The sequence below is a fragment of the Egretta garzetta genome, unplaced genomic scaffold (assembly GCF_000687185.1).
Source record: "Egretta garzetta isolate BGI_Z169 unplaced genomic scaffold, ASM68718v1 scaffold1145, whole genome shotgun sequence".
Classification (NCBI taxonomy): Eukaryota; Metazoa; Chordata; class Aves; order Pelecaniformes; family Ardeidae; genus Egretta; species Egretta garzetta.
Genome location: NW_009259712.1, coordinates 227318 through 239615, shown reverse-complemented (window position 1 = coordinate 239615; position 12298 = coordinate 227318). Strand labels below are relative to the sequence as shown.

General features: G+C 39.4%; 1 protein-coding gene across 1 annotated transcript in view; it reads left to right on the top strand.

Moving 5' to 3' along the window:
- MARCHF1 (membrane associated ring-CH-type finger 1) overlaps window positions 1-12073 on the top strand; it is a 37097-nt gene extending 25024 nt beyond the window's left edge. Inside the window, exons 3-4 of the mRNA XM_035894471.1 lie at window positions 5081-5228; window positions 8702-12073. Of these exons, the coding sequence (XP_035750364.1) occupies window positions 5081-5228; window positions 8702-9003 (450 nt within the window). The 3' untranslated portion in view covers window positions 9004-12073. The remainder of the gene's footprint in view (window positions 1-5080; window positions 5229-8701) is intronic.
- Window positions 12074-12298: the final 225 nt, after the last annotated feature.

Here is a 12298-nt window from a genome sequence, read left to right as displayed (position 1 = left end):
AAAGCAGCCCATTGACTTCACCTTCAATTTGGCATCCTCAGCGATGAGCCCCTGCAGGAGAGACACCTTCGGCTGTAAAGGTGTGAATCTGCAAACTTGCAGGAGATACCAAGTGGCTTCAGGAAATCTATGCAGACAAAATTTTGCAACCATCGTGACAGAAGATTACCACTAGCAGAAGACAACATGTGGGACACAAAATGGCGGATGGGGGAAGGCAGACAGTAGATCTGCAGTCTGAAGGTGGGGAAAGGGAACACAAGCAGCAAAGTTTGCAGATTGCAATTCTGTGGTGTGGTAACAGCTTTTGTGTGAGCAGTGTGAAGCTTTTGGTTCTTCATTGGGCCATTATGAAACCACTTGGCAGCAAGCTTAAGGAGGGAATCAAAATTTCAGATTTACTTCTGACTGTGAGAAAAGAGGCTGTATTGGGTTCTCTGGGATATGAAGCAGCATCGCCACATCCACAGGCAATCTGTTTTCAGAGGATATTGAAAAACATCCATATATATTTGTTGCATATTGAGTAACCAAGCTTGTATTAGAAGTGACATGTGGGAAGGCAAATTTTAGTCCTTTAAATAAATATCAGGGATTTTCTCCAACTATGTTTACAGGAAAGGGAAGTGGTTGGCTACATATGATGTAGATGTTCCCTGTGAGTAGGCTATTAATTTTTTTTTCCTGTTTTAAATTTTTTTTCTTCTTTCTCCAGCAGACTCATGACTACATTTTGTAACTGCAAGAGTAGGTTATGAAATCGGTAACCATTCACATTGCAGAGCAAGGTAGTCTTTAAGGAACAAAACACGAGGTAGAAACCTAGAACAGGCTATAGTTTTACAGCTGCCACTTTCAAGATTGTTGCAAACTTCTATGGAAGTAAAGCATAGGAATTCAGGCTGAGGTACACGCCGTGTTTTAGAAGTAGCTGTAAGTAGTAGTTAGGGTGGGAAGAGTGTTTTTGGTCACATCTACAATAAAGCTTCTTTCCTTTGACAGTTTATTTCTGGCTTCTTGGTAGGAACCTCTAAAGCAGGTAGACAGTCACCTACCACCCTCCAGTGGTTTGCAGAGCACAGTGCAAGTGTAATGTTCAGAAAGCTTATTTTGGAGATAAAAAGGGGGGCAGCGATATTTCAAGCTCTCTTCTCAGGATGCATATTGTGGCATTGTGGATTTGTTCGGTGACTTGTGTAAAAGGGCTCATGGTTGTTGGATGTTACGAACTGGTTTAGCGCACCTGTTCTGTGGAGCGTAGTGACAATCTGTGAGATTCCCTGCATTTGCAGTGCATGATACCATCTGCATCTGTGGTGCTTTCCAGTCGCAGTATGTATTGCTGCCAGGATTAAGGAATCTGTGGGTGGTGACAATCGGATGTATGACAGTGAAGGGGTGCTTCGGAGGAGGCTGGGCAAAAGCTACAGTGTCTTAACAATTTAGTGATTCAATAATTTGCAACTCATTATAAATATCTCCTCTGGCTGTTACAGTCTTCCATTTCTTTCTCTCCTTCCAGTCTCTAGAGCACCCTAGGAGAATTAACATACAAGTTTTCAAGGAAATATCTGGGCACTTTTGTGTTATTTTCTTGATGGCATCTGATATTCTCTCCATGGCATGTCACAGTGTCATCAACCCGATGGTTGTACATTTTTCTAGGTCACTGGTGAGGATAATAAAACATGATGCAATTTATTTTTAACTTGCCATCATGAATGTAGAGGGCCATGAGAACTGCAGAAGCTTACAGCAGGGGTGAATTTATCAGTGGTTAAAGAGGCATTAATGCGCTGTGTGACATGATAGCACCGGCCAAACTTACCCACCCAACTTTAGGCTATGTCGAGTCCTGGACTATAAAGCACAAATAAAATAGGCTGATGCTTTCGCTGCTCAATATATTGTTGTCTCATAGCCTTTGCTATGGATTTTCAAGCAATTTTTATTTCACATAACTGTGCTTTTATCCAAGCAAGTCTGTGCTAACATTAACAGTTAAATTTTTGATTTAAGCCTTTTGCAAAAATCTTAAATTGAATTGCACTTTTCTGCTCCAGGGCAACTTAAATTGCTGGCTTATCTACTAACATCCCTTGTCTAGTAGAGAGCGACACTACACATAGTGCTATCTGTTCAGCCAAGCTGAAATACGTGAGTAGGACAGGAAAGTTACCCCAGCTGCCACAGGGATCACCAGGAGTAGACCACAAAGTTGAATTGAACTTCCCCTTCTGAGCTCAACCCATACTGACTGGAGTTGAGTGGAGAACTAGGACTGCAGCTAGGGCAGGGCAAAACAGAAGCGCAGCTTTGGGGGACATTAAGAGCTGTAAAATGCTCCCAAAGTACTCTGATCTCCCTGCATCTGTCCGTGTGAGCAGGAGTCTCACCTTGGTCCTTGGTCCTTTCTTGTATCCCATCTGGGAGTCCCAGGTGCTCTGCACAGTCTCCCAGTTCCATAACCACCTGTCCCCTGGTGGCCTCTCCCAGTGTCTTGCCAGCCAGCTTATTTCTGGTGTGGTAACACGCGTGTGTGGATGGAATAGACACACAGGCACGCTGTCTTGTGGGAGAAGAAAAGGGGCCAGAGAGGCCGGTAGGCCTTGGCTTGCTTTCTGGCTGAATTTGATCACAGAATGTTAGCAAATAAGGCCTGCTTCAGCCCATTTCTGCTAGTTCCCTCTCCTGATAGACCTTTCCTGTAAATCTCAGCAGAAGTTCATGAGCTTGTTCCTTTTTTAACCTATCCTGCCTGTTGGTCATTTCTTTCTGTCTTTTTTTTCCACCTACAAAATGTTTACATTTGGAGTAATGGGACCAGCGTTCTTCTTTGACTTTAAAACTCCATATGAAAAAGCTTTATTTGACTGGGCATTCAGATCAACACTCTAAGGCTTTTGTGTATGTTGCGGAGAGTAAAATGGCTATAATGACACTGCAGGTATATGTGACAATGAAAATTTAGCACAGAATCTTCTCTCCAGTAGACCAAAAAGTGTAGTATAAGAGTTGAGTTGACAGAAAATTCCTGTTTAAGAACTCAATTCATTCTCCTTTATGTTCAACATTGATTTCTCACAAGGCATCCACAGATAAGTGAAGGGTTAAGGTAAAATCCTTTCTTCCAACTGGACAAAGACAACTTTTCCTTTGGAAAGAAAGCCTGTTGCAAGGCTTGAATTGAATTTTCACTGCAAAAAGGATGAAAGTCTCCAGGTCAAACGCTATGTAACCCAGTGACTGTAATGACATGGTAAGACTGTGATGATAATGCCACGGTCTGTGTGGTGTGACTGCTGAATACTATGAACATGAGCTACAATATGTATAGGTTCTGGTTTTTTGTTTTATTACTTTTTTAATGGCTCCCATTTTTCCAGACTGCCATACAAACCCCAGCAAACTTCGTTTTTACTCCTAAGCAGATGTATCAGAAACTGACATGAGGTATCAGCTGGTAAATAAACTGCTAGCTCTGTCTCTTTGCATATTACTCAGGAAATATTTCGGTTCTTCTAAAGAGTTATTTAAGCCCTGTGTTCATAAAACTCTGGCAAAGGCTAGAAAATGCCCCAGAGACTGTGTTTCGGGGGAACAGCTCTGAAACGTGCAAGCTGTAGCTGCCATTAAAGAATTAAATTTGTTTCAACTGGTATGTACTGCTTTAAAACCAAGGGCAGGAAGAAGCATTTCTGAGAGTTAGCCCTCTCAGTGACATTGCACTGACATTCCTCACCTTTTGCTGCACTTGTGCTCCTTCAAAATGTGACCAGACAGCAAACAGTGTTCAGCCTAGAAGAATGGCCATACTGGTTCAGGTTAAAGTCTAAGCATCTAGCTTAGATGCCATCTCCAACATTAGCCATAAGCAATTTGGGAAAACTTACTATTTCCCAAAAACAAACCAAAAGAAAATTAAAACAAACAAACAAAACCACAAACAAACTAACAAACAAACAAAACCCAACAACCAAAACTCCAAAGAAAACAAAGCCAAACTCATACCTTCAAAGTAAATTTATACCACCTTGGTGCTCTGAAGTGGCCAAGGAACCAGCCTTCGCACCTGGAAACTATTAGGAGCCACAGCCCGTGTGCATTAGAGGTCGATGCAGAGGAAGGAAGAGTGCTGCTGTCCTGGTGGTCCATGGTGTGGCAGGGATGCTGAAGCACAGTTGTTCAGTCCTGCATTTGCACAACTGCAGAGAGGTGGCACTGCTGGGGGCTTGCACTCATTTCATTCATCATGTGCTGGCAACCAACTCCGAGGTTATTCGTTGGAATTGAGGCATTTTGCTTTTAAATGTCATATTCTTTCAGCAGTTTCCAAAGGCAAGCACTTTAGTAGAGAAGGGTTTGAGTTTAAAGAAGTGCTGGAAAAAATGTCTTCGAGAGCAAAATTAAAAAAAAAGCGCCTCAAGAGTTGCATTGTTCAAATGGAGAGAATAGCCGGTTTCATCCTAAAACAGCCTTAACTTAAGCTAGGATTTAGTGCTGTGATTCACTAACATGCCTGGAAGATCCTTCTTGCATTACTGAGGCTGTTTGACTGCTATCATGTACAATAATTTCCATGTAATCATATTTTCAAGTTTATTGAATGTAATCCTCAATGCAGTTGCATTTCTTATGCTTTTATTTTATGGCAAGACTGTTCCACAACTGCGTTCCTCTAATTTTAAGCAACTGAGAAAGGCTGAGAACAGTTTTGGGGTTTTTTTCTTCTCTTATCACCAGACATGTGCATCAGGTGAAGTTAAAATAAATACCCAGCTTTTTACTTGTCTAGTAACATGTTGTGGCTGTACTGCAATTAACTTTAGCTATCATTTGCAAGCAGACAGAAAAAGAACAGAGATCTTCATTCCTCTGAATCTGTGAGAATGAAATCATTATGAATTCTACAGTGACAATGCACATGCTACTGTAATGTGTATTATCAAAATAAAAGGATTTGTTACTTTTATTACTGCTTGGGGTTTTTGGTACAAAGAGCCAGAATGGCCTTATCAGTTTACAGTAAAATTTTACAAGTCTGATTTTTTTTTATTGCTTTTTTTTTTTTAAATTACAGTGGGAGAAACTACAGATGACAACAAGTGAGAGGAGGAAAATAGTTTGTTCAGTCACATTCCATGTAATTGCAATTACCTGTGTTGTTTGGTCATTGTATGTTTTAATTGATAGAACTGCCGAGGAAATTAAACAAGGCAATGATAATGGTAAGTATCTTTTACCTTCTTCAATCTTGTTGGCAGTGCAACGGATGGCTTTGAGAGGCAGCTGTGTAACCAATCGCATTCTGCTCTTAAATAACAGCTCACTGAGATGTGGCTATATCAAATGCTTTAATGCAGAAGTAATGAATGCATCACTGTTAAAAGCTTATGTTATGCCCTTGCAGAGAGGAATCTACTTAGTGTAATCGTTACAACAGCTTAACTAGCCTGCTCATTCTTTCTAGATTAATCTCCCATTGTCTAGATATTTCTAAAGGTCAGACAGAAGGATGAGTCAAATTCAAACAGCTCAGTGCAAGTTCAGGTCATAAAATAGCAATTTATTTGTATTACCCACTTGAACCTGGATATCCTGTAAAACACGATAGAGACCTTTCATCAGCAAGCTTCCTAATACAAAATTCCAACAGACCATGTTCCAGCTGTGTTAGTCCCTCATGTGGGACTTAAATAGCCTGGAAAGCCATTCCTGCGTCCTTCTGAATAGAATTTCACTGTGAATGTCCATGTTCCAGTTGTGTTTATTGTGAGGGTGGTCAAACACTGAAGCAGAGAGGTTGTGGAACCTCCATCAGTGGAGATACTGAAAACCCAACTGGACACATGTAATGAAATGTATGTTTAACAAAAGTAGGTTTCTTTCTGGATGATACTTACTGTATGTGGAAACTATATGCCAAACTGAACTACTGTTTTCCATTTCAAATCTAAGTCTATTTGGTCTTAAATTTAGTCTTAAATATGGTCATGATGATGAAGAGGATAAAAAGCTTTTGTTCTGAATTGACTTTAAGCACAGTAGAGGAACAAGGTCTCTAGCTTCGTGCTGCATTCTGGCGTTAATATGGAAAACAAAGCAGGCAGAGCTTTGTGCCTTGCTAGTTAGATAAATATTTGATGACACTCCTGATGCTTGCCTTTCTTGCTTATGAGAGGAGTATATGAGCCTCAGTAAGTCACAGATTAATGTATACTACAAAGTCTTGGTCTGCATTCTTCCTAAATGGATAACTGCTTCTCATCTGGAAAAAACTGGCCCTGAGGACAGGACTAGGAATGGCTTTGAACTTCTATTTATGAGTACAACTACACCACCCCACTCATTAAAAAGGGGAAAGGTATTTCTGTGGATTAGCTGAATTTACACGACAAAACAGCTAAAAAGATTTTTTTGGTGTTATAAGGCATGCATAAGAAGCACATTAATTAATCCTGCTAGTCTCAAATTTGAAAGTATTTATTCTTCACACTAAAAAACAAAGAGATGCCTTGGAGCTACTTACAACATGCAAAAAATAAGCGTTTGTGAAGAGAACTCTTTTGGCCCCAAATTTGCTTGTTGGGGGGTGGGGGTACTTTTACAAGATGAAACATGTATTTTGGGGTTGGGCGGGAAGTGACATATATGTAGTTTGCTCTCCATTATTTCTGTTTAAATGGCAAATGCTGGGAAAAAGACAGTGAACAGTGGAGGAAAAATACTTTAAAAACATATTTTGAGGAGGAGAAAAATTGAGAGCCCTGAATAATACTAGTACTGTTTGTTAATATTGTATAAGTTTAAAAACCTCTTTTTTAAATGTATCTCTCAAAATATTTAAAGGGATTTTTTTTTTTCTCCTTACAAAAGCATATGATGCAAATAAATAAAAGTGTAAACCTCTTAACTGGTAAACCTGTCACTGGTCTATAGAAAGGACAATTTAAAATATGTTTAAAATATTCTAGAATTTATATGGCACCAGTGGTAGGGAATCAAGTTTCACATAAATTTGCTCTGCATGAAAAAACAGATGTAGGCTTAGCTGAGCTATGTCTCTCCTAATAAAGCTTGAGTCTGTGAAAATATGGTAATCCTGGAATATACTGAAAGGTACAAAATCCACTGGGCCATAGCAGTTAAGCAAAAAATTATGCTTCCTGTATTACCATGGAAGAAGCAGCAGCACATCTTTACTGCTTAAGGGGTGGAAGAAACTTTGAAGGAAAGCTGAGCCGTTTATTTAGCCTTTTTCTTCTCAGCTCACCATTCCAGCTGTGACTTGCTGGTTCTAAGTGTTGTTACCACCAACGGAGCTTAGTCAGATGCAAACCATAATATTTTCCTAATTAAGAGCAAGGAAGAGACAGTGATTTTTAAAAACAGTTATTAAAAGGGGAAAAAAAAAGAAAAAAACACATCACTGGATATGACAACTTAGCACGGTATTCTTTTTGTCCAAGGAGCAGGGGATTGAAGAAAGGCACGACAAAAGTTTTGTGAACAAATTCAACAAATATAAAATGATCAGGCAAGTTCAACTAACCAGAGTAATATTGGTGAGGGAGATACAACGTGATTTACATGATCTTTGTATGCTTTCATTTTGCTGCAAATTAAAAAAAAATTAATTGGCTAGCACCATCACTTAATACATTGTTATTACTAAACTGTTACCATGACAGGGAAAACTACAGCTACTTCAAACATGTTGTGTGCTTTTGCAATAATTAATATTCTTTTGGTCTCTATTTGTTTATTTAATTAAAAGCACAGTTCCTATGTGTTTAGCAGTAAAGGGAATACTTAGATTCATGAGACTCACACAGCTGGCTAAAAGTAAAGACTTGCTTTTGAGGAGTCCAGGTTACCAGGTCTAGGAGTCAAGACTGGCTCCTCACTGAAGCTCTTCTGCTGAGCCCCATGGGAAGGCAAATTTCTTCCCTGCCCTGCCTTCCCTGTGTAAAACTTGAGTGAAACTCACAAATATCACCAGTGGTTGAATAAGCATCTGCAAGAAGATGTCTTGAATACTGCACTCAGTGAGCAAAACATTATTCAAAGACCTTCCACAGAGGACCAACGAACCTATTCAGGTTGTTCAGGCCAACTGTTGAAGCACAAACAGCAGGGAAAAGAGGCCAAAAAAGAGGTGATGCAAGAGATAAGAGCCCTTTCCTCTAGCTTTTTTTACTATACCCTGGCTTCAGGATGAAGCTAGGACCAGGTAATAGTATTGTCATATTCCAGGTACCTTAAACAGTGTCATGCTTCTAGCATGATTAAAAAAAACAGCTGTTGTGGAAGATATGCATAATATTTCTAGGTATTGTTATCTTGGGTTTGGTACTTGCATATTTGATTAAGCAAGCTACTGGATATGGGGATATTATTGTGAATAATAGTGACGTGTTGGGTTTGACTGTATCAAGCATTATGCTTCCTTTGTGAGAGTGACCTTGCGTTTCTTATTTGACCAAATTGTGGTGAATTCAGTTAAAAGTGGGAGGCAGATGGCTGGCCTATGGGGCGGGAAACTGCTGCTGTCTTCTACTTGAGCCACAACTGCCCCAACCGTGCCTACACACCTGGGAATTCTTAGCAAGGAGCTTCTTTTCAAAATATTTTACTGAAGCTCAGTACTTGATATTCAATGTATAACAATGGTAATAAATACAAATGTTTTATTTCAAAGGTGTCCTTGAATGGCCGTTTTGGACAAAACTCGTTGTGGTGGCCATTGGATTCACGGGGGGCCTGGTCTTCATGTACGTGCAGTGTAAGGTTTATGTTCAGCTGTGGCGCAGGCTGAAAGCCTACAACAGAGTGATCTTTGTTCAGAACTGCCCAGACACTGCCAAAAAAATGGAGGAGAAGAACTCTTCGCGCACTCAGACCTCAGATGTCAAGGACGCAGTGATGGTGCCAGTAGCACAGACAGGTACAAACTCTCAGCCAGCAGCTGAAGAAATGACATCAGAGGTCATGCCAGTTTGACAGAGGCAGCATTGTTTCTTCCTTGCAGAATAAGGCGTACTGTTTTCTGCACTACAAATGCTAAAAGAGAGTAGAAATGACTGCATTTTTTCAGTTAAAAACACAAAAAAAAACCCACAAAAAACCAAAACCCTATGAGGAAAATGGATCCAGCAAAGCAACTTGTTACTGTATGGAATGTGACTGTTCGTGAAGTAGTTTCTCAACTAGTCAGCAAGTGTAGTGAAAGTGTAGAAAGTACAATAGAGAACAGGTTTAACAGACAATGCCAAACCAACATGATGAGAGTACTTTTTCTTTTTTAGAAAGACCTAATATAATAATTTTGTTTACAAAAAACAAAAACCTTTCATCTGTTTACTACTAAAAGCTGTATTTCCTATTTATCTTCTTAAAGATACACTTCAAAAGGGTACCAGTCAAGTTATGTGCATTAACTGAATCCAAGTATAAAGAGCACTCACTCTCTAAGCCTCATATGGTAACACGCGTTCGTGACTGCACTGGAGCCTGAATGTTTGGGCGGCTGCGTCAACTAAGGATATTGGAAACATTTGAAGGGCAGCATTGTTTTTAAATATGCCTGAATTTTGGAAAAATAAGCAATTCCAAGCAGTATAAACTCATGTCTCCATAAGCTACAGATTTTTTTGAAGTACAGCTGTCAGCGAAGTAAATACAGGAAGGACAGAATGTGTAGCTATGTATTTAGAAGAGCAGCTCAGCTGGTTGTTTTACTTTGTAAGAGTGAATTAGACATAAATTGGATACATAAAGTTTTGAGGCAGAACTATAAATGGAAAAAAATGCAATTTACTACAGAATGACACAAAAGTAAATTGCATTTTATCAAAGGTCTGAAAAAGCACAGCACATAGGGAAGATGGAAGCCATTGTTGGGTTAATTTTTTAAGATTCGTGTTACAGAAAGGTAGGCATAAGAGAATATACATACGAATCTTAAGAGAACATTAGTTTTTATTTCCTTGTTCTGAAAAGTTAGTTTTTATCTTCCTGCCCAAACAACCTAAATCAATGGTTTCCCTCTGTACAGGTAAAGCTGAGGTATTAAGAGATTCAACAGCTCAGTTGTTAACTTTGTGTTTTGAGCATTCTCATATAAAAATAAAATGTGAATAGCATTAAAGGGTGCAATAGATAAATGACTGTAGATATAATACTGTGTCCAACAGGGTGAATTATATGTAAAGAACCAATTTTGTGATTCACTTCCCATACCTGTGATGTTTACCATCAGGACCCAACAGCAAGAATTGACTTGGAGTAGTTACGTACTGGCGTGGACAAGTCTGGGGCCCGAACATAATGTATATTTAAAACATAAGTTAAAAGTTCTTTTTCGATCTCGCATTTAGGTAAAGGAGGAAAAGCAAACAAGCAAGTAAAGAAGCAGAGTAAAGAGGATAGGAGAGCACAGGTTCATTCAGAGGGGGAACTTGCCACAGTCACCAGTGAACTAGACTTCTACAGAAGCCTTGCAGTTTCTAATGGTAAATTTCCTCTTTACACACTCAAATATCTGCAATTAAATAACAGAATAATCCCATTCTTCCAAATATCCAGAGTGCTAGGCCTAAGATGTATTGAACTTTATATATTAGGCATTCCTTTGTGAATGTGTTTACTGGCTTAAGGCTCAGGGAATACTGGAAGTAGCAGTATTAGCAAGAAATGTGTCTTTTATCAGACCATTATGTTCTTTTCTATTGGAATTGCTCGTGTAATTCGCTGTGACCAAGTGATTGTCATCTGGCTAGACAGGACACAAAATCTTCGTGCTTGAACCCGCCCTAAATACATATTAGTATTTGCTCTAAGCTATTCCAGGTGAGTTGGATTAATGTCAAAGTTTTTTCGCATGATGACACGCACTTTTCATGTAAAACAACTTTCCAATTACACAATTGCAAATTGGAATTGTAAGCAGCTTCTCATTTGAAATGACATACAAAAGTAACCAAATAATTTCTGTTTGTAATTGTGGAGGAGACTTCAGAAGGTCCTCAGAAAACAATGACAGAACTAAGGAATGCCTCATAACCGCACACGGTTAAGATGGTCTGCAAAGGCATGGTTTTCAAAAAGTGTAAATCCACTTGCTAAAAGGGAAATCTCATGACATCTGAAGTTAGACACTTAAAATTACTAGCTGCATCTAAATTGAATGATGTTTACTATAAAACCTGATGTATCATAGCAAAATTGACTGACAAGGAACGTTATGGAAGATAAAATTAAGACCTTTCTGACATAATCAGAAAGTTTCTTACTAAGTGACAGTAACCCCGCTGCTTCACCCAGCTTGTTCTTTGACCTGCTGTAGCATCATGACCCCACTGAAGGTACTTTATCCCCTATTTTGACAGTTTACTGGAGACTGATTCACATTTGGTTTTTTCTTGAACAAGTATAAAATGCAACTCAAAGAAAAATACCTGAGGCTTCTGCAAACAGATTTACAGCATCCAACAAGATTACTGTACATTTTAAAAAATACACAGAAGAGTTGGCAACAGAACAGACAACTTACAAAATTTTATACTAATGACTTCAAAACACTATTTGGCACTATTTTGGCTGAAATTCCTCCTCTCCCTTTGAAATATTAATTCAGACAGCGGGAAAAGGAGCAAAATGGGACAGTGTCTGCTCAGAGACAGCAAGAGAGATGACAGCAGGCTCGAAGCAGCCTTTAACCTTTTAAAGCATTACAGTATTAGCCCATGCATCCCTTTCTCTTCTTAGGTGCAGTGGATATTCTAGAGCTTTCAGGGATTTCATGCAGGATTGGAATTTGTATCTGAAGCAGGGTGGTCCCTCTTCAAGAGGACAACCAACATTCACACCAACATGCCTTGGATACAGCTCTGCATGAATAAGGAAGGTGCACGAATACAGACACTAGACAGCTGCTTATCAACAAATGTGTTTTTTATTCCCACACAAAGCACAGTTTTCTGTATTAATTTAATGACCACAGGTTTCTATCCTGCAAAAACAGTATACTGAAAGTTTTAAGATACATTCTAAGATTTCTTAATGAAAATGATTGATAAATAGTCCTGGTTTCAGCTGGGAGACAGGTGGTGGGTTTTTTTTCCTCCTTAGTAGCTGGCATAGTGCTGTGTTTTGGATTCAGGATGATAACTCACTGATGGTTTAGTTGTTGCTAAGTAGCACTTACACCAGTCAAGGACTTAGCTTCCCCTGCTCTGCCAAGGGCACAAGGAGCTGGGAGGGGGCCCAGGACAGCTGACCCCAACTGGCCAAAGGG